At 52.7% G+C, this 21,902-nt stretch overlaps 1 protein-coding gene across 2 annotated transcripts in view; it reads left to right on the top strand.

The window, feature by feature from the left end:
- Nucleotides 1-614: 614 nt before the first annotated feature.
- The window catches only part of NRBP1 (nuclear receptor binding protein 1), a 40,238-nt gene continuing 18,950 nt past the window's right edge, over nucleotides 615-21,902 (top strand). The window contains exons 1-8 of one of the 2 annotated variants that reach the window (XM_074895135.1): nucleotides 615-695; nucleotides 916-1,138; nucleotides 15,067-15,189; nucleotides 15,543-15,644; nucleotides 15,737-15,826; nucleotides 16,336-16,376; nucleotides 17,644-17,738; nucleotides 21,643-21,666. In XM_074895135.1, the coding sequence (XP_074751236.1) occupies nucleotides 932-1,138; nucleotides 15,067-15,189; nucleotides 15,543-15,644; nucleotides 15,737-15,826; nucleotides 16,336-16,376; nucleotides 17,644-17,738; nucleotides 21,643-21,666 (682 nt within the window). In that variant the 5' untranslated portion in view covers nucleotides 615-695; nucleotides 916-931. The remainder of the gene's footprint in view (nucleotides 696-915; nucleotides 1,139-15,066; nucleotides 15,190-15,542; nucleotides 15,645-15,736; nucleotides 15,827-16,335; nucleotides 16,377-17,643; nucleotides 17,739-21,642; nucleotides 21,667-21,902) is intronic. The other variant, XM_074895136.1, reaches the window with a different exon arrangement.

Raw genomic sequence — 21,902 nt, 5'->3', positions numbered from 1 at the left:
CTCGGCGGCCCCGGGCCCGCGGCGCTCGGCCGCCGCTCCCTCCTCCCTCCATCGGCGGTGCCGGTACCCAGCCCGGCGCTGCCCGCCACGGCCCGCCGCTCTGCAGCCCCCTCCACCCGATGCCGCGGGTTCCCCCGGGCCGGGGCTGCGGCACTCTGCCGCCCCGGGGAGACGGCGGCCGCGCTTCGAGCACGCTCACCGTACGACGGGGAAGGGGGACAGGGGACTCGGGGCCGGCGGTACCGCCGCCTGCCCGTGGCGGGGGGCAGCCCTGCAGCCGGTACCGGACCCTGCTGGACCAGGGAGGGCACCGCCCCCCCCCGTGGGGGCCTTCGCCGCACACCCGTACCCTTATATAAACTCAGCCCCACCCACCGACCAATCAGCGGAGGCTGGCGGCCCCTCTCTCGGGCTCCAATTGGTTCTAACTCGCGGCCAAGCCGCTCGGCTCCGCCCCGCCGCCCTTCACGCAGTGAGCGCGCGGGCGCCCCCTATCGCGCTCTTTGCTTCTCCCCGAAGCTCCGCTCACCGGCCAATTCGCGGAGGCTGACGGCACGCTCCCTGCCTCTGATTGGTTGCTGGGAGGGAGGCTCCGCCCCGGACGGCGTCTGACGTAGCGCGGCGGTTGGCGGCGGCGGCGGCCCCTCGGCGGAGCGGCGACGCGCCTCTGGGCCGGGAGGTACCGGGCGCGCCCGGTAAGTGCGCGGCCCCCACCCCCCGCTTGCCCCCCCTTTCCGCCCCCCCTTCCGCCCCCCCGCCGCGGGCCGGCAGCGGCTCGGTCGGGCGGCGCCAGCAGGCCTCAGGCGCGGCCCCGGGTGACGGGCCCGGCGGGCGCGGCCCGGTCCGGCCCGGTGGGCCTGGCCTGGCCTCACGGCCGCGCCACCTCGCCTCACGGCCCGCGTCTCCGGCCCGCAGGTTGTGCGACAGCAGCATGTCGGAGGGCGAGTCCAAGCAGGTGCCGAGCGGCGGCTCCGATTCGAAGCCGGAGTCCGCGTCGTCCGGCCCGGGAATGACCTCGGTGTCTGCGCCGGTGACTTCCGCGGCGCCCCCGGAGGAGGAGGAGGAGGAGGAGAGCGAGGACGAGTCCGAAATCCTCGAGGAGTCGCCGTGCGGCCGCTGGCAGAAGCGGCGGGAGGAGGTGAGTGCCGGGGGTGGGGGGGGCCGGTTCCCGGGGCTGGGCCGCCGGGGGACCCCTGACCGAGCCGGGCGGGGCCCGGGCGGCCCCTTGCTCTGTCCTACCGGTTGTCCCCGGGGCCCGGTGGCAGGGTCCGTGGCCCTCCCGGGGCAGTGGGGGGGTGGGTAGCCCTTGGAGCTGCGGGGTCGCCTTTGCGGGGGCTCAGAAGGCTGCGGCCGGGGCGCGGCTGCTGTTCCTCCGGCACCGCCGTGTGCCGCGGGCTCTCCGCACGGGCGCTGTCGGGGCCGGCCCTTGCAGCTGTGTTGAGCAGGGAGTGTCTCTAGCACTCCCGTGCGCATCTTCCCTCGCAGATTTTTTTTGCTCTGGACATATTGAAGAGCAGTGAGCGGATGGTCTGTGGCGTTGGCTCGGGAGCGTGAGCGGTGCCTGCTGCGGGGGCAGTGCCTTACCCTCTCCTCAGCGTCTGTGTTCCGCCCTGCTCTGGGTTTGCAGCCCTCTGTTAGGACAAAGCACGGCCGGCTCACGCTGACCTGTGTCTTGGCTTGTCCTATTTGCATCCGCTTCTCAGTGCCTATGTCAGAATTGTCCCGCGTGAAGACAAGAGTAGATTAGATCTTATTGTTTTGGACCTCTCCCTTTTTCCACTCTTTGCTGTGCTCCGTTTATCTTATTGGGGGTTGCCTCCACGAACTGGTTTCTGCCTTGTGTTGGCTGGGTGGGAGCTGCTCTGGCAGGGGCAGCTCTATGGCTGTGCAAGCTGCTGAAAGACAGAAAACGTTCACTCTGGCGCTGCGGCACAAGTGCTGATGTAGCTTTTCTCAGCCAAGCCAGGGCTGAGCATAGAGGTTTGTCCGCTTTATCCATTATTGTAGACACAGGGTAGTTTAAACTCTGGTGGTGGTGAAAAAGCCATTTATTTTGATGTAAATTTGGAGGTTGAAGTAAGGTCAGTGATTCCTTGCAGTTCCTTACCTTTGCTTGCTCAAAAGCTGCCTTGGTTTTGTTAACATAGGCCAAATCCTACCATGGCATCAAGAATGGCCCTGTCTGCTGGAGCTGTATGGTTTGGGTTGTATGAAGCTTTAATTTTATCCTCCACTATATATTCCTTACGATAATCTGAAGGGCTTTTTCTTGTGATCTGTACTGAATTGGCACATGCCGGGGAACAAAGGTGATGTTCAGTTTGTGTAGCCTTTTCCATACGTTTTGTTTAATAATGATCACTTTGACAAGAAAGATAAATTTCCTTCTAGGCTTTTCTGTACCCTTCTACATAAAAATATTTGGTGGGTTCTAGTGTTTTCTCTGGATTTCAGTTTCTCCACCTGCAGACCAATTAAGGCCCAAACACTAGAAGTTCCTCAGGATTTCGGCACGTCTAAATTACTGCATTCCAGCTCTGGAATCAGGGTGGCTGGTTGGTTTGAAGGTGAGCAGCCGCTGTAAGACGTAGGAGCTTTGAGGTGTCATAGGTCGAGAGGTGACCAAAAGCCCCAACACAAACTGTTGGCTGACTCGGGGCCTCTGTGCCTCGAGCTGCTGTCTGTCAGGGTTGCACAGCGGGACCTGCTGATTCAGTGTCTGGCTGGTACCAGCCGCGATTGCCCGCCTGTGGGCCTTACGCATGCTTGTTGTGCAGTTAAACTGTGTTTTGTCTCTTAATTCAGCCTGTGGATTTGTGGCTGGGTTAGGCCCAGGCTCGTGGAGCGGCGTCCCTTCCCTTTAACCCTGTGACATCGCACTCTTTTTGCTCTCTTGAGCTTTCGAGCTGGGGTAAACTCTCCCACTACTGGTGTTCCAGCGTTAAGTTTATTTTGGTGCTGCAGCATTACGTTCCGAGCATCCCAGCGTGCCGGAGGAGGGGCCTCCCCGGGCTCCTGTCCCCTCGGCGTGGGAGAGGGACCTGCCACCCCCTCCCCGGTGGTGCAGTCTGGATTCCTGACCTGGGAAACATCTCCTTTGGGTGCTGAGAGAGGCGCCCGCCTCGGCAGCATCGTAATGAGACAATCTGGAGGGAGGCGCCGTGCGTTGGGTGTCAGAGCCAGGCTCTGGTGTTCCCTGGCCGCTCGTTCCTCGCCGCCGGCTTTGGGCTGCGTGCTTGGCTGGACGTCGGGAGAGGGAAAAACATTTTTTTGAAAAACCCAAGTTACTATTTTTTCATAGCTGTAGACTCTGTAATCAGATTCCTAGAAGAGGGGCGCGGTGAATGCGGGGGGGTCTGCGCGCTAGGGTCATTTACCCCGAACGAGCAGATCTCGGCAGAGGCGGCCCCCGCGCCCGCAGCCCCCCCCCCCGCCCCGCCGGTGCCCCCGCGGCCGGTTCCGGTACAAAATGGTCGTGGGGCGGCAGAAGGGCCCCGCTGCCCCCCCGGGCCGGGGGGGGCCCCCCCTCACCCCCACCCGCCCCTCACCCCCATTGCGGGGCGCGCCCCGCCGGGGGGGGGCGGTGGAACGGGCACCGGCGGGGCGGGGCGGCTGCCCGAGGGACGGCTGCTCCAGCCAATGGCAGGGCACGGCGAGCGTTACATCACCGGCGCCAGCTCCCATAGGCTGCTCCCCGCCCTAGCCACGCCCCCCCGCGCCGGCGGCCGGTCCCGGGGAAGCCCCGCCCCCCCCCCCGCGGTCCCGTCCCGGTGCCGCGTCCCCGGGACGGGTCTGGCTGAGCCCAGGCTGGGCCCGACCGGCCGCGGGACTGGGAACACCCCGGGGGCGCGGGGCGGGAGCCGCCGCTGCGCAGGGACCTTCCGGCGCCCGGACGTGTCCCCGGGAGGGTCCCGCCGGGGGCGGCGGAGGGCTCCGGGGCGCTCTGGGGAGAAGGGGCCTCGAGCTCTGCAGCCCCCGGGGAGGGGACGGGGCGCGGGGGGTGCTGTGCTCTGTCCCGGGACAGGACCCGGGGAACGGCTCCCAGCTGCACCGGGCAGGTCCGCGCCGGGCAGGAGGGAGCGTTTGTCCCCGGAGCGTGGTCAGAGCCCGGGACAGGCTCCTGGGGAGGGGGTCGGTGTTTGAGGGGCTTGGACAGTGCCCTTAGCACCACGCCTGAGGGGCCGGGCAGCTGGGCCGGGTAGTCCCTGCAGGGCCCTTCCCGCTGAACTCGTCTAGATTCTATTCCTGCTTAAACTTGAGGGGTTCTGCTGAGACTTTTGTTTATTTTCCATAGAGACAGGGGACTTCTGTAGTGTAAAGTGTGTAATTGCTGTGAAAGTTCAGAGTAGCCTTTTAAAATGAAATGCTGCTGTGCAGATTTTAACTACAAACTGATTTTAACTAGACAGCGAACACTTAAACCTTCCCCAAAGGTCACTTCTTCGTGGAGCCTTTAGTGAACAGTGTGTGGTTGTGCCTTGATACACCCGAAGGGTGACGCTGCGGGGGGGGGGTCAGCGTGCCTTGTCCCGGAGGACACCGAACTGTCCCTTCCCGAGCTGAATCCCTCTCTGGGATTGTAACCAGGGCCCTGGTTGCTCTCCTGACGTACACAAAGGAGAGGCTTTAGCCTCTGCAAAGAGCTGAAGATGAACTTTTAACAGGGCAGAGAAAGGTCCGCCAGCGTGCAGTTGGGGGTGGCAGGAGGGAGAGCCTGACCCTGCCTTGGTCCCTCTTGACTTTTCTCCCTGACAAAAACCTCTTTTTTTCCTCCTGTCCCCACGTGATGCTCCATTTTCTTCTTTCGCTCAGCATGGATGCATGGTTTATTTTTCTTGGGTTGCCCAAGTATCTTCAGAATTATCTGCTAAGCCTCCTAGGAATAGAAACCTCTTAATAGAGACGGATTGCAGTGACACACTTGCGCTTCATTTTTAAACTCCTGCCACCGGCTGGTGTTAAGCCTGGACTCAGTGCCTGCGGTCCCCAAGAGCTACACAGATCAAACAGAAAAGTCACCCAAACATAACTGTAGGAAAACTTGTGCTCTGCTGCAGCAGAGCCTTTAATTTTCAGCCCAGTATTATGTGTTGGGCTTGGCGAGCTCACGTTAGTGGGAAAGACTTAAGCATTCGCAGACGTAGATGGCTTGTCACGTGTTTAATAGCTGTCTGTTGACAGGATTTCTTTCTGCACCTTTTCTGGGTAGGAAAACACTGTGTGATTGCATCAGCCAAGACTTTATTATAAATGCTGTGTTGACATCTTTGTAACATGCTTAGTAAATAACCCATTTAGTGCTGTTGAGCGAATCTGTATCGTAGTGTGGATGTGGGGATAAGCTGGTTCCCTTTTAGGTATGTGTGTGAGCGTGTCTGTCATGGGTAAGAGCGGGGAAAGGACCGAGCAGATGTGGGAATGCTGGGCTTGCTCTCTGCAGGCTCCTTCGGAGGTGCAGTCAGGTGTCGCCCAGCTCTTGCCAAATGCTGCTTCATTCCAAGACGGAGGATGTGAAGCCTGGCACTTAGGCGAGAAACGAGAGATAATGGGAGAAAGAGTACTGGTCTCTGCTTAAAGGCCTTTGCCCTGTCCCCGAGGATGTGCTGGGCTGCTCAGGATTAGCAGAACCTTGCACCCTGCTCAGGCCTGGGTGGAGACTCGCCTCAGCGCTGGCTTGCACAGGCCTGTGCGGTGGCTGACGCAGAGCTTGTGCTTCTGCAGATTCTGAAATCTTGGGGGTGATTTCTGGGGTGGCCCGAAGGTGATGGTCGAGTTCCTGCGAGCCATCAACAACCTCGCTTAGGAAAGAAATGACCTTCTCTGTCTGTCTGTCGTTCTGTGTGTGGTGCGTTATTAACTTTCCTGCAAGCTCAGCTGCTGGAGCACTTGCCCTGTGATGCCCCCCCCTGCAGTGGGGTTCATTTTTGCCTCGTCCCTGGAGACAAATCTCTTGTATCTGTGTCAGTGCATGCAGTGGTTGCTATGTTGATTAATTCTTGTTTTCCCATCTGTGGTATTTTCCAGTGTCAGGTGGAGCTAGATGGAGGGTGCAGGTCCTTCACAGCTTCCCTCTGTGCTGGCTGAGGGTGATGAAGTTCCACGTGGACCTGGTTGTCGGTGTCAGGAGCAGAACTTGAGGAGCAGTACTGGAGGGCCGTGCCTGGGGGTATGGTCTGTAGTCAGTTCTGCTGCTCTTCATCGTGCACCGCTGCTGGAAGTTCAGGAAATTAATTCAGGAGGCACCACTGCCATCAGCTTGGTTCTCTTTTTGTTACGAAAGGCCTCGCTGCCCTCTGGGTAGGTGGTTCCCAGCCATGCAGGGGTCCTTGTTGGGTGGCTGGATGTGGCAGGTGAAGTTGGTGCTCAGGCTGACAGACTCTTGCTCCCTGCTAGTGGGTGTTAGGGAGGGAGCTGTGGTTTGTGAGGAGCTGAACCCAGAAAGACATGAAATGAAATGAAATGAAATGAAATGAAATGCTGGGTCTGCTGCATCTTTATTTTACCTTTGTTGTCTTTTCAGTCCTAGCGGGAGTCTTAAGTTTCTTGAGTCCTTTTTCATTTGGCGCTGGCTGATGACTTTTGCCCCTCTGGATTTATATCTCTGCAAGGAGGCAGAGCGGAGGGTTCTTGGAGAGAAAATGCCTGCAGGCTGGATGTTTGGATCCTGCGATGCCTGACTCTTGATTTCCTACCTGCAGTTGTGGCTGGAAAGAAACTTGCTGAGGTAGTAGAAGATAAGCACCAATCTTTCTCTTCCTATCGCACATCTGAGTTTCTGTATGCGGGGAAGCGAGGCGGTGTTCCTCAGAAAGGTGGCACTTGAGGTGCTCTGAGCTTTGGGTTCTGCTGCTGGAGACAGGGTGGGTTGCAGAGATTCTCAGAGCGAACGAGTGTGAGGGGGCTGCCAGCTTGTTGGCAGGCTTTAGCAGCAGACTTGTTTTTTTTCCAGCTGGTGGAGAAAACAATTGCCATGCTGTAGTTTTGATGATTTCACTTGACTGTTGGGAAGGTGCTCAAAGGAGGGAGTACGTGCGGCCTTCTGATGTTCCTATTGGCTCGTGGGGGGCTCCCTGGAAGGAGCGAACCTTTGAAATGTGCTTGAATGGGATGAGGGGCACCGCAGGGTGTAGAGGGAACGCAGCCTTTGTCTCGGACCCGTTGCCTACCGACCCGTTACGTCCTTGCCTCCGCAGTGTCCCAGGGCTGGCAGCTCGCTCCGTGCCGCCCCGCCAGCGTTGCCCCTGTGCTGCCTGCGCGGGGAGCAAGCGCAGCCGGGCCGCTCTCTGCTCCTTCCCTCTCCCCTGGCTGGGGAGAGGTGCTGGTTACACTCCAGCTGCCTGTGACCGAGGCATGGGGATGGCTCTGCGTTCTTAACAGAGCTCTTCTAAAAATAACACGGTTGGTGTAGCTCACCAGCAGTGCCCAGGCCTCCGTCTCTTTAGACCCGCGTCGGGGGGAAGCGATTGCGGTGTCGTGGCTGCTGCTGCCCGTTTGGTGGGTCGGGTGTTACAGCCAGGCTGACACTTGGGGAAAAAACTCACCGCTGAGCCAGTGGAAGGGAGAGGCGAGGCCGCTCGGCGTGTGACGCCAGGTCCCGTCTGCAGCGAGGCCACACAGCAGGTCCCTGCGGACGGAGGCGCTGGAAGAGCGTGGCCGCCCAGAAATAGGCTGGCACAGATGGGAGCACGGTGCTTCTCCAGGCATCCCGTGTTAACGCGGGTGACGCAAATAGCTGTGGCCTCTTCCTCAGATCAGTGCTCAGGGAAAATCCCCTTCCACAGGTGTCGGTGGTACCTGTCTCCCAGGCCCTCTGTCTCTGCAGCATCTGGGCCCGAGGCTTGCCCGAGCTCCCTGGCCAAGGCCGATCACAGACCTGTGTGTGCACGTGCACAGCCAGCAGCGAGCACACTCGCACAGAAAACAGTTTGAAAATAATTTAACAGCAAGACAGTACAGGTGATGGTGATCACACACAGGACTTGGCTAGTGACTCACCTCGATCCTTCTTTTTCCACGCTCTCGGCCCTTCCCTCAAATGTCCCACGGGTATTGTACCCAAATAATCTTGTTTGATCCCAAAATTGCCTGACTCTGACATCGTATTCAAGTCCTTTATTTGTTTACAAGCATATCCTCTTGGCCTGCATGGTTACTGCTGAAGGGCTTTCCCTGTTGAGTTGCCTGGGTGGGTTTCCTCAGGCACAATGATTTAATTGCTCCCCTTCGGCCTCGGGAGCCCTTGGTTCGGCGTTTCATCTGTCATGGATTAGGCTGGCTGGGTTCCCCTCCCTGTTGTGGTTCTTCCAATCACTGATGTGCTTCTTGCTTCTACTCTGAATAGCCCTTACCCAGATATATTTCCGCAGCAGTTTGATGAAATTTTTCTGGCCTGCTAATTCAGGGAGATTTCTCCAGCTCGGCCTCGAGTTGCGTGAACAACTGTTACAGTGTAGAAGGTGAAAAGATGCAGCTTTTAAAACTGTGATTACAGCACTAGCAAGAATAAAGAGAAAATGTGTAATTACAATGCTTCTTTTCTGGATAGAAGATTAATATCTCATGAAGAAGTGGAATTCTGCTCTAGCTTTTTCATGTTTAGGTGGCAGAGTCAGAGCTGCTGCTATTAAACCACCAAATAAGAAGTAAACAGGAGAAGAACGGAAAAAAGACTTAAGGGGTTTTCCTGTGGCACATTCTCACAATATCAGGAGTTGAGGAAATTTGAGCCAGGTGATATATGTGTACTGTTGTATTTAGTAGTTAAAAATACCCACATTTCAGATAGGTGGCTTAATCTCAATTTACAGCCATTTTTACTCCTGACATACATCCTGTGGTAGTCAGCTTTGCAGTTTCATTTTTATATATATATCTATACATCAGGATCAAGTGCCTCCTCCTCATTATCTTTAAAAGATGTTTGATCACGTCATTGGCAACTTTCTTGCTCTTGTGTTATCAGACACGTGAAATAATTACTTTCTATTTGTGTTCTGTGTGCCACGATTGATTTTTACAAGCCTATTCAAGATTTCTACTTACAGCACTATAGCAGTGTTTATGGCATTTTCTGTCCCTTTCCTCATAATTCCTAATACTGAACTTCTAAAACCTCCTGACTAGGGGATGCTTTCCAGCGTTATCTGCAGTGATTTGAAGATCTCTCTAACAACTGGAAGTATCCCGGACTAACAGAATGGGCTAGTGCAGAATGACAGTAGCTAACTTGGAGTTTATCCTGTCTGGTTTTTTTCCCTCTCCATGGTGTTTTGCATTACTGGCACTCACCTGAGCTTACTCCCCCTGGGTTCAGTGCTGAGAACTCCCAGTCAGTTTTGTTTCTGGGGGCCATGAGCGCTCTGTGGTTCGTCCTTGGTGTCGTATGTTTGATGAGGGTCTTGGTGACGGTGCAGGGGTGATAAGTGCAGTAAATACAGAGGTACTGGTGAGTTCCCAACCTTCCCGAGGAACTTCTGTCTGAGTGGGTTCTGTTTGTAGGATATTGGGTTTTCTTCCCACTCCCTTATTTATTTTGCTGTACTGTTTCTGTTCCCCTTTGGGAGCTGGGGATGGGGAATTCATTGCCGCCTCCTGCTTCCAGAGTTCAGCTCAGGACGACTGAACTGTTTGACTCTGCTGGAGCGCTCGTTTGTTCTGAAGCACCAGGTGAAACCAAGCGTTGGTCCCTTTGGGCTCCCAGCAGACAGCTTACGTGCTTGTTTGTTACCCACGGAATGGACGGAACGATGCGCCTCTCCCCGTGGGCTGTCGGCAGCGGTGCTTTTTCTGTTCAAAGCCGCTTGACTCTCGCCAGAGTTTTTTGTTTTTTCAGTTGCTGATCTGCTGGCTGGAGAGTTACCTGCCGTGAATTCTCAGCCTGTCCCTCAGTATGTTGTGTAGCCAGACCTGTCAGCATGCTTTTGGAGAGGCTGGACTGGCCGCTGGGCTGCGTGACGGCGACTGAAAACTCGCCGCTTTTCCGCAGAACGGCGGCCGCTCTCGCTGGCAGGGTGACACGGCGCTCCCCGGGCTGCCCGGGCTCTGTGTCGGGGTCTCGGAGGGCGCAGGGACGCTCACAAAGTGCAGCTGGCGCTGGCTTGGTTCTCGAGGTGGCACCTCCGGAGCTGTTGGTGTGAAATGACAAGTGAGGGCACGCTCCAGCCCAGGGAAGCCTTTTAGCTCTGTATTGAAATGGTCAAGATGAGTTGGTTTGGTTACACAGACAGGCTCATTGCTAACCTATTGTATCTTACTACTTGTTCCAGCACGGAGCTCTCGGGAAGACCCAACGGTGATTGGTGATGGTCAGATTTTCTTTTCCTTATCCTTTTGACTGCTGTATGAATTGGTTTGTACAGCCATTCCTTTCCTTGAGATTGCTAGATTACACCAGTTATTTTAATCTTCTTTTTGAATTAACACCTTTCAAGCATTTTACTACTCTGAATGTAATTGTAAAGTCAGTTTATTTATAAAACATGAAGTAGGCTTGCTGCTTTGTTTTGTTAGATTTTTTTCCCCCTCTGCCTGCAGTGTATCTTGCATTCTTTGATTTTTGTTAGGCTCCAGATTAGCTTAAAATCTGACACAGCTGCTTCTGTTTCCTCTTTCTGTTGGTAAATAGTTTTTGTTTCAGCACAGTTCAGTGAGAAGTAATGTTCCTCTGTGGTCCAGCTGCTGCCTTCTGTAGGTGTATTACCTCTGTTCTCAAGCTTTTGCCAAGCTGGTTGAACAGAGCTTTGATCTTTTTCTCTGGCCTAAACAAGTGGCCAGAGTAACTTTTTAACATATTCATGCTACTCTTAACCAGATACATGGCTTTTTGTAAGTGTCTGGCCTAATGTGCTCCATTCCTTATTTTTTTCTTCAATGTGCATTTTCATTCTGTACTGATATTCTAATTATTGTGGGTTTTTTCCAATTTTTATTCTTTCTTTGCTTTAGTGTAAATCATCACTGTTGCCTATAACTTAGGCCATTCTTTTGGTTTTGTTTTTTTTTTTAATTGACAGATCATGTGAACTACAGAGCGTCTTTCCAAAAGTCTGTGTTCTGTCAGTGAGAGATATCCAGATGTTTGAGGGCTATGTAAAAAATCAGCATTGGACAATTAGAATAACCTGCCTAAGGGAATTATATCTTCCAAACATTTTCCCTTAGAGCTAAATTATGCCTTGGAGTAACAGCATTTAAATCTCTTTTCCTCATTCCCCTTTAAGTAATTAAATTCACTTGAAATTATTCTTGAGTTTCCTTACCTCTTGTTTATATGGACAAAGAGCTACATTGGTATTTCTGCTGTAACTCTTTTGTGGTGTGGAACTGTTTCCTCTGTCATACTTCAGAAATTCAAACTAAACTGTGTTCATTTAACTTCTTTCCTAGTTTAAAAGTTACCTAGTCTTACATGGGCTTGCCTGGGAAGGAAACACTCTGGAGTGATACAGTGTCTCTAGGAGTACAGGGCATTTTATCTGGGCCAGTCTTCCATCATTTCATCGGCACAGTTCATGGGCAGCTTGGGTCTGGGTCACAAAAGACCACTGAAAATTAAACAAGTCAGACTTAGATCACTGGACAGAGCTTGCAGGAATTTAGGGCAAAGTGAGGGGAGACCCTGCCTCATCTTCACCCTGCACTGGTCCCGGGTGGGGAGCGCCCCTGGGGCGAGAGCAGCGTTTCTGTTGTCTCTCCAGGGCAGGGGCTGCCTGTGCTCCCTGCTCGCCAGGGCAGGCCAAGGCAGCCTGCCCAACGGGCCTTTTTTATTTCCTCCTGCTCAGTCAGGTTTGTGGAGAAGCTGAAATTTCTATTTGTCCAACTGCCTCTGTTTACAGTGGTGTGAAGTGCCACATTGGTTCTGAACAGAGCGGCAGAGCTCGCAGGCACCCGCAGCGCTCTCCCGGGGTGGAGGGTTCTACTCTGCCAGCCTGGAGAGGGCTGGGGGCAGTGCTTTGGCAGCCTGGACAAAGGAGGCGTTGCTGTCCGCTTTTCAGTTGTCTGTCTGCATTTTTCCCTTTTTATTCTTCTGCCCAAGCGTTGAATCTCCTCTTGAGCTGAGAATTACCATCACTGATGTCAGATGGGTTTGGTGTCTTGAGTCATATCTGGTGCCCTGCAAATTGCCTGTGAGTCATGGAAATGATTTACGTTGGGTGAACTTGCCCGGAAATGGGAGAAGATATGACAAATCCACATCCACTGGCTGTATTATCAGGGCAGATTTTGAGTAGTTGGCAGTACTTGAGGACTTAATTAATCCAGTAAAGCCAGAAGGTCTTTGAATAGGCAGCAAACATGACGAAGGAAGAGAGTACCGAGGGATGCGTGGGCACGGGGTGTTGGTGGTCATGGCTTTTGTCCCTGCAGTGCTAACACACACCTGCCTTTCCCTCCGCTGGGGGCTTCTTCAGACTTTTCTTAAGCTAAATCCTTTTGGCATTCAGCTTTATCAATTGTACTGGGCGTTCTTATACTACTGTCGTTCCTAAGATGATACTTAGACTAAACCACGAAGGAATAAATGTTCTGTCCTTTTAATTATCTTCATTCTTTCAGCTTTTTTTAATGATGAAACATAACAAGCCTGACACGGTATTTAGATGTCAGTATCAGTGTGTGTGTCTCTCTCAAATCAAGTTCTTACGATAAATATGATGAATGTAGTCTTAAATCAAATCTCAGCCCTTTCACCTCTCAGTTATGCAGGAAGAGAAGGGAATTGTTCGTGTGAAGCTGCTTGTCTCCTGTGATTGTTTTCCATAGCTGTTTTCTGTAGCTCAGGCTGTCTTTATGTAATTATGGCCTATAGTCTTTATTCCTACCCGTCACCCCATTGCATCTGGTTTTATCACAGTAATTTACTGCTCAGTTTACAGAGCAATCTGTATCACTTACTGTGTCTGCATCACTGTTCTTGTAGTCGTTTGTCACTCCAGTGTGTCATCTGCCATTTTAGAATATTGAATGTCATTGAGCCTGTTAGGATTCCCTTGGAAGATCATAAAAAAGAATGCCAGCTGTACCGATTGGCTGTCAGTCGAAGCTGTCGAGCTGCTGATGCAGTACAATAGAATCTAGACGAGTTCAGCGGGAAGGGCCCTGCAGGGACCGCCTGGCCCCTCAGGCATGGTGCTAAGGGCACTGTCCAAGCCCCTCAAACACCGACCCCCTCCCCAGGAGCCTGTCCTGGGCTCTGACCACGCTCTGGGGACAGAAACACTCCCTCCTGCCCAGCCTGGACCTGCCTGGGGCAGACCTCAGCATTTGTTCCTGTTCCCTCTCACGCCCGACGCTCCCATCTATCTGCATCCCTCAGCAAGGCCTCTTGGCCCTCAAGAGGGTCAACAGCACCTCCCAGTTTGGACCCAATGAACAGGTGTTTGTAATGCAGACTTCTAAAGTCGATATTCTACAACAGTGAACTTACCACCTCAGTGGACTCCCCTCTCTGCTCACAGCTCTTCTTGTACAGGTCCCGTCGCTGGGTCAGTCCTTGTCATTATATGTTGTTTAGGAGCTTGAGTTTAGCTGATTGTTACTGTGACCTGCACGTTCTCCTTGGTACCCACCTCCTGCAGCAGAGGTTCTTTATAAATACAAGCCTTAGGTTTTTCACATTTCAGTATGGTCAGCTGGGTGCTGTGGGTCTGTACCCAGTCCACCAGAGTTAAGCACTGCCCATCAGAAGCTGGTTTGTTTCTCTTAGTTGTTTTCCTTTAGTTAGTGTTGTGCTGTCAGTAGTTGTTTCCTCTAGTGTTTAACTCATTTATTTGTTGTGGGTGGCAGAACATTTGCATGGGTTCTCATTAACAAACACTGTAGCTGAAGTGGAATAAATTTGGCCGTGTAAGCGTGGCTGCCGAGGGGGAAGGGATTTATGTGTGGTGAGGAGCGTCCAGCGAACGGGGCGTGGATGGGGTCCCTAGTGAGGGAAGAGAGGGTGAGACACTGAGCAGGAGAAGCTGTGAAATGGCCAGGACTTCGAGGTTGTACGATTGGAAGATGAGTCTGGATTTGCTCACCAAATCTCTATTAGCTTTTACCTCAAGGGGAGAATTGGATCAGCTGAAGGTGAAGCGGTTCTGGGTACGGGGCCAGTCAGTGGTGGATAGTCATGGTTGACAGCTGACACTTAAAAGGTAAATTCCACCCTCTGTCTCCTCTGAGTACTTTGAGATGGGAATCCAGCTTCATCACTGCATGTTGCCCGGTGCAGTGGGACTTTAACCACGAGCCCAAGCTCTGTGTGTCAGAAGTAGCCGGTACGTGGCATCGCAGGGCAGCAGGACGCTCTGGCTGCTGGGGAGGGAGCCCATACACAGCTTGGGATGCTGCTACATACCTGAGGAAAACCAGCGTTGTGGTAAACTTTGCTGCCAGGAGTGGTGTTCCCCTTGTGTCTGTGCGGGTCTTCCAGGCTGAAGCCCTTGCCCAGCCTAGCGTGGCTCTCGCTCCGGCACTCCTCCCCGACGGCGTTCCTTGCCCAGGGCTCGTCTGTGCCTTCAGTATTAGGTGTGGGTGTATTTGTGCTGGGTTAACGTTTGCATTTATTAACTGAAGAAACTATTGTAGCAGCTTCAGTTGTGTAATCAGTTCCTCAGTCTCTTCCCAACTCGCAACTTTCCCTTTGTTTCTCTCTGCTTGGATCAGTTTCCTCTCTTGAGTTTTGTGTCTCCTCAGCTTTCAGAGAATTCCTCCAGAAAGTTGTCTGAGTTCTTGAGACTTTTTTTATCCCTTTTGTATGGTTGGAGATTTTTTTGTGGTTAAATGAACTACAGGTGTAACAAAACATAAAAATCTAATGTACTGTTGCCAAAAGGCAGATTTTACTGCAGCCTCTGTGCAGTTTTCCTTCAAATATGCCCAGGGCTCGCTGCTTGCGTGGCCGGCAGCGTACTCAGGTTTGAGTGTGTCCCACCCCTGAAATGTGTGTGCACAGTCCTGTCTTGGAACGTTCATTTAATTGAAAGCTAATGAGGAAAGTTCAGAACACTTAACTGAAGGAGGCATGGTAATGATGTGGTCTTGCTGGCTTAGAACTCACCTCTGTGTCCATCTTCCCCCCAGGTGAATCAGCGCAACGTCCCAGGGATCGACAGTGCCTACCTGGCCATGGATACAGAGGAAGGTGTGGAAGTGGTTTGGAATGAGGTTCAGTTTTCTGAGCGGAAGAACTTTAAGCTTCAGGAAGTAAGTCCATGTGTTTCCCAGCAAAATGTGGGTGGGATTATAGATATTGGTGACCTTTGGTGTGGATTATTGGGTGGACGTGGAGAGCTGTGCTGCTCAGGTGTAGCCTGGCCTGGGCAGAAGGGCGAGTGAGAACTGTTGTGCTACTTCCGTGGGCTCTTGTGTGGATGAACTCTGTGATCAAATCATGCTCAGCTAAGGTGCAGTGTGGGGTGAAACCAGATGCTCTTTGTCCTTAGCACAGAAGCCTGCTGTGTACCATGTTGTTGAGGGGAACCAGGACCCAAGAAGAAGGTGAGATATGGGCTGATGTGCTCTCTGATGTAACGTGTTTTTGTCTTTCTGATGTTAAGGAAAAAGTTAAAGCGGTGTTTGACAACTTAATTCAGCTGGAACATCTGAACATTGTGAAGTTTCACAAATACTGGGCTGATGTGAAGGAGAATAAGGCCAGGGTAAGTAAAGTGAGCCCTCTCTTGGGTTTTCTCTCCCTCTGTCCTGCGTGTGGTAGTGGAGCAGGGGCTGATGTCTTGTTCTGCCCCCACAGGTGATCTTCATCACTGAATATATGTCTTCAGGGAGCTTGAAACAGTTCCTGAAGAAGACAAAGAAAAACCACAAAACGATGAATGAAAAGGTAACACTTTTTTTCTGTGTGTGCCTGTATATTCACTTGTTGCCAGGAGCGTCTGGAAAGCTCTTTCAGCAGAGGATTGTGATGAGGAGGCGACCTGGTGATGACATGTGGCTGCGATTCCTTTTTGTTACCGTAAGCTACTTTGGCTGCGGGTTCTCCTGGGCAGCCGTTCTCTGCTGTTTGCCTTGTTGCCAGCAGTTCGGCAGCTTCACGCCTGTGTGTGACAGCCACGTCCCTGTCCGTGTGGTGCATACAGGAGAGAGGGAGGGTGTCTGTGTGAGAGGAGTTAGGAGGGGAGCTGTGTTTCTTGACCCATCCAAACACACAGAAACTAAGCTGAGCACTGATCCTCTGAGCTCTGACTTCCTCCGTGCCCGTGCTGGGTAAAAGCTCAGATGCTGTAGAGTGGAATGTGTATCCCTCCGTATGAACGGGCTGTGAATCACACAACTAGGGATTTGTTCCTCTTCCCTGAGTGACTTTTGTCCTTTTTGCTCCTGTGTCTGCAGGCCTGGAAGCGGTGGTGTACCCAGATCCTCTCTGCTCTCAGGTACGCACTACTCTGTCTAAGCGTAGCCTCCTTTCGCTAGAACACTGAAAGCTGTAAACACATGTGCTGCCAAATGTGGGCAAGCTTCTTGGAGTGGAGCCTGGAGAGCACTTTGTCACCCAACTTGATTCTTATCTCAGTCACAGTCTGCAGAGTGTCAGCTGCACTTCTATAACAATCCCAGAGCCTCCAGTTAGACAATACTGACGCCTCTAAAATAGAGAAATGGGTGCAATGTGGGTTTTAGATCCCAAAAGTTGGGATTGATAGGATAGTGAGTGAGGGAGCTGAGCATCCTGGAGCTCTCCAGAGTATTCAGCTTTGTAAGCTGGATCTAACAGTCTCAAAGAAATCAAATCCCTCGTGAGAGGAGTCAGAAAATGTTCGTAGTCGTGGCAGGCTGCAGCCCTGTAGCCAGGCAGTGGGTTCATAGTTACTGTGGTGTGATATTGTTAGAAGGGTGTGTGTGTCTATAAATTTCTTGATGATGCAGATCATCTGCCACCATCTGAGTGCAACCCAGCTGAACAGAATGTGGGGGGTTTATTTGATTTTTAACGACTCTTCTCGACCTGAGCCAGAGTTGGTGTGTAGCTGATAGCAGCCTTGGGAAAACAATAACCCAGGTGTCAGAGCACGACTCCCACTCCTTAGAGAAGATTCTGTTGCCATGTGGCTAAAGGCAGCTCTTGGTGAATGGTTGGGGTTCTGAGAGGCTTTGGGGAGCTGACAGCCCTTACGTGTGCTGGCTGCGAGCAGAAAACTGAGCAGATGGAGGCACAAAACCAGGCAGCCTCAAATGTACCTGGGAGCCCAGCGCTGAAAAGCTTTACTTGTGCCTGCTGGAAAACGTGACCAGTCACGTCTGGGCAGCACTGAGGGCCTCTGGGGTGCCCTGCGAGTAGGGCCAGGGTAAGGTTCTGATATTCTTGGTATAAAAGTGGAGCCCTTTTAGCACCCACCTAGCAGGATTGGGATGGTTGAAATAGTTTCTTTACCCCTGGGTGTCTTGGGAACTGACTAGAGAAAGCTTTCTCCCCACTCCCATCTGGAGATTGTTTATTAGAGACAACTGGTTAATTTTCATGATTGTCTCCCCACCTGATGTACAGTCACTTAATTGTACCCCTCTGCTACTGTAAATCCCTGACCTGTGCCCTTTGCCCTCATGATCTCTTCTGGTGTTGCTGCAGGCAGGGCAGGGGTGAGGGATTCCTGGCCTGCACCTCAGCAGTCTCCTGACCAGTGCTCTGCTCTGACTCTCTAGCTACCTCCACTCCTGTGATCCCCCAATCATCCATGGTAACCTGACCTGCGACACCATCTTCATTCAGCACAACGGACTGATCAAAATTGGGTCAGGTAAGGTTTGTTGGAGGTGACCCTTGCCTAGGAGACAAACAGCTCAAACGAAAAAAGACATCCCATCGTTTCGGGTTTATCTGGCACAATAGGCATGTCTGTACACCCCTTCCTCCACCTCCACATCAGCTGTACCAGAGCTTTGTAGTAGAATTCACTCCTGGCTGCACCACTGTCAGGCGCAGAGGGACTGGGTCTGGGTATGGTTCCCCTTGTTGACCCCTTCCTCAGTTTTTGATCTAAAGGGACTGACCCAAGAAACAGTGCTGAAACTTTCAGGTTTTGTACGCATGTTATCCTTGGATTCATCTGCTCTGCAGTCTTTTTCGTGTTAATGCACACAGAGTTCTCCTCCCCGTGCTGTGAAGCTGAGAGCTGTGTCCACTGAGGCCTTGTGAGTGCTGCTTGTGGCAACAACATTTATAATCAATCTCAGACTCTGGCTGCAGGAACCTGCTGTCTTGGTGTCCTCATCCAGCATCACTCACTTTGGCCTGGACTTCACTTTGCCTTGGGCCTGTTTGGCAAAGGTGTGCCCTGTTCAGGCAGCCACCCTATGCTGAAATGTTCTATTTCATAAGAAAGAAGTGATTTTTCTGGCAGTGCAGTGCATCCTTGCAAACTCTTTTTTTCACCTTTGCTATACCTTTGTGTCTCCGAATCTGTCTGCTGTCAGGATGCCTTATCTTGTACCTTGGCATAACCTGTCCAGTGACATCTCTGCTCTCTGCTGTCCAACTTCTGCAAGTATTCTCAGGCCTGAGGAGCATGCACTTGCTTTTCCTGGAGGCTTTTGTCTGTGTGAGTTCTTGGTTTGAAGTTGACAGTGCACAGGAAGGAATGCTCTGCTTCACCTGTCACCTGTAAATAGCCCCTTTCCATAACCACAGACCTGTGGCTTTTCTTTCCATCGCAGAACTCCTGTGTTGCCTCTTTGTTCCAGAATTGGAGTCTTTGTTCCTCAGAGGTAACAAACCTCTGACACACCTTGTTACCCAGGGAGGCTGCGTCATGGCAGAAGGAGCACTCAGTTCTCTCTCTGCGTGTAAACCTGGTGATTTGCTCTTCCTACAGGCTGATGACATCGTGGGGTTTGCTTTATGCTCTGTCCCTGACTTTGTCCAGGTGGGCGAAATTTCCAAGAGTTGTGTACATCTGATACCCCTCTGCTGGCAAACACAAACAGCTCCCAGGCGTTTGATTCAGGCTGCTCATGGGAAGTCTGTTGTAGACTCGAGCCAACAAGAGATCCTTCTCTTTCTGGTTTAGTTTAAAAGTGTTATACAGCTGCAATCCTTCTGCTTGGTAGCCAGCACTTTGTAAAAACAAACAAACAAACAAAAAACTCACTTGAAGTTGGTGTCTGGAGCCCTGGTGTTTTACCAGAGGGAGGTTCTGCAGATCAGCAAACGCGACACTCGAGGGCATTCAGGCTCCCAGCGGTGCCCTTCAGGGGCTGTCTGAAGAAAGGTGGCTCTTTGCTTGTGGGTCACCAACAGTGACCTCAGCAGGGTTAGAGCTTGGCCAGCTCCCTCCAGTTCCAGAGAGCTTTGGGTCTGTTGGTGCGGTGGGAGGGAGGGAGGCAGCTGGACTGGTGCACTCCGAGAGGAGCAGGTGGCTGTGCTGTAACAGCTCGGCCCTCAGCAAGAGGAGGACGCGTGCTGGGAGCGTGGCCATGCAGGAGCAGTGCTTAATTGCACTTGTTAACGAGCAAACTTTCTTCTGCTCCGCAGCTGTAGGCTGCCTGGCTTTCCTTGTGCTCAGAAGTGATTTATTTGGGAGATTCTGGTCCTTCCTTAAATAAAAAAAGAAGTGAGCCAAGTGGTCAGAAGAGGAATCCTCCAGAAGTGAAAGCTGTGGCTGCAGGGCAGGCTGGAGTTAAAGTTGCCAGTGTTGCAGAATGTGTTCTTACTCCTGCAGTCCCATCCCTGGGGGAGTCAGAAGGATGTCATCAGAGCGGGCGGCTGCGTTCGGGCTGGAGACCCTCTGGCACTGCTGCTGCAGCAGCCGCAGCCCGCAGCCACGTCGGGGTCTCTGACAACGTTAGGCCCATGTTTATTGCTCATGCAGTTATTTCTTACAACTGGCTGGTATCCGAAAACTTTCCTGTTTTTACTTGAAAGCAGCAGGGTAATAATTCTTGTGGATTTAAGGGGAGCAGTGAGTCAGTGCATACGACCTGCTCTTTGATACTGTCTGCCCCCAGCACCGCTCTGGACTACGCTCCTGAAAGCTCCTCTTCCCTCTGTTTAACCAAAAGAGAATGCTTGCTGAATGTGTGGCGAAAATCTGGGGAAAGGAAGCTGCTAGTGTGTTCTGCAGAACATCCTTCTGTCTGCCGGGTGCGGAAGCGCTAGAAGAGCAGTGCCTGTGACTTGTGTGGCATCGGAGGCAGCTGGTGCCTGTCCCAGCCGGGCAGGGGGGAGCAGCCCTTTCCCCTGGCACTCTGTGCTGCTGCTGCAGGCTGCAGAGGCACGTGCACTGGCAGGGCAGACTGCTGCTTTTCTTGTTCTGCGTGTAATTCTGGATCAATCCTTTTTTTTCCTTAGAGCTGCCTGTGCACTGCAGGAGGAAAAGAGATCAGTTCAATAGAAGGGTGTTGCTGTTACTATCGTATTGGGTTTTGGAGGGATGAAATCTTTATATGCTGGGGGCCATCTGTGGAAGAAAAAGGAGGTGGGAAAGAGGGAGGATTTCTCATTCTGCTTAAAAGCAAAAGCCATCCATAATGTGCTAACTTTTTTTTTTTTCAGTGCCATAAAGTACAGGGTTGATAGATTTAAGGAGGAAAAGTGTCAAACGGGCGGGGAGCTTTGGAGAACTTGTGGTGAGAACAGGAAAGACACCCATAGCTCTTAAACTGGCCATGGGTGTTCCCAGAGACTGGAATGTTGCAGCTGCTTTCTGGTCAGATGGAAACGTTCCTTGTGAGAGGTCCAGGTGGTTTCCTGCGTCCTCTTCCCCAGGATCCACAGGCAACGCCACGTTGCATCTGTCCGAGAGGCGGCCCTGGGGCCGGGGGGCTGCAGGGTGCTGCGGCGGCAGGGCGCTGCGCTGCGGCCCTGGGCGGGGGGCTGGGGAGGGCAGGGTGCTCAGGCAGGGTGTGCCGTGCTGCTGCCTGTCCTGGTCATCCTCACGGGGAGCGTAACAACCAGCCACAGGTGGAAGGAGGTGATGGGTTTGAATTAAAAAATCCCTTTGGGCAGGTCTTGGGGTGCCCCAGCAGAGCAGAGGTCCCAGGCTGGGGTGTCCTGTGATGCGTCCTGTGCCCCAGGATGTGGCAGTGTGTTGGTGCAGAGCAGAGGGGAGGCTTAGTGCTCTGCTGGGTGTTTCCCAATGCGCCACAGGCGCTTGCCCAATGCGTACGCTCCTCTGTCTTCAGCATACCTGACCTCTAGGCTTCATTACATATTTAATTGCAGTCTGTCCAAAGCCTCTTTCCAGTTTCAGGCCAAGGTGCCAGGAGACTGAGTCTCGCTTGGTATTAACCCTGCTATGAAACTGGGGCCAGGTATGTAAGTCTGGGCTCTGCTGCCGAGACCCATGCCCAGGAGAAGCTGCTGGGGTGCAGGGAAAGCTCATGGCCAGCTGGCGGGGTGCGAGGGGTCTGCAGAGCACTCGCAGGGGGTTTCCAGCTGCTCAGCCTCGGGGTCAGCCGTCCTCTGGTGGTCAGGTGTCTTGTCTCCCTTGCCCAGTCTGGTTCTCAGTTAGAAACACTCATGTTCCTTATGTAAATTTATTTTAAAAGGCAGCTGGAGGCAGGGCCAGGCTCTCGGTCTTGTCCACGTTTTGCCAGGATCCTGCCCTAGCTGTCTCTATCGATGTTGGGTGCTTGCTGTTTCATCAACTCATTGACTTCTATCTTGTTTTACTTCCCGCTTACGGGCTGCTCTGTTGCCAACAGTCTTTCATAGGATATTTGCTAATGGTGAGCAAACTTCTCCGCTCCTGTGATGTGACTACCACTATCTATGTAATGTACATTATTTGTGTGTGTATATATATTTATATATATACGTGTGTGTGTATCTATACTCGTAGCACACACAGCCATACACACTAACTCATTTCTGAGGTGTTCCCTTGCTATAAGGCTGGTACATAAAACTGTTCGGCTTAGGCGCATCCCCCTTTGCGACCTGTGTTCTGTGCTGGGATGCAAAC

This window comes from Athene noctua, chromosome 1, assembly GCF_965140245.1.
Source record: "Athene noctua chromosome 1, bAthNoc1.hap1.1, whole genome shotgun sequence".
Lineage (NCBI taxonomy): Eukaryota > Metazoa > Chordata > Aves > Strigiformes > Strigidae > Athene > Athene noctua.
Note: the sequence above shows the minus strand (reverse complement) of the source record. Positions and strands in the feature narration are given on the sequence as shown.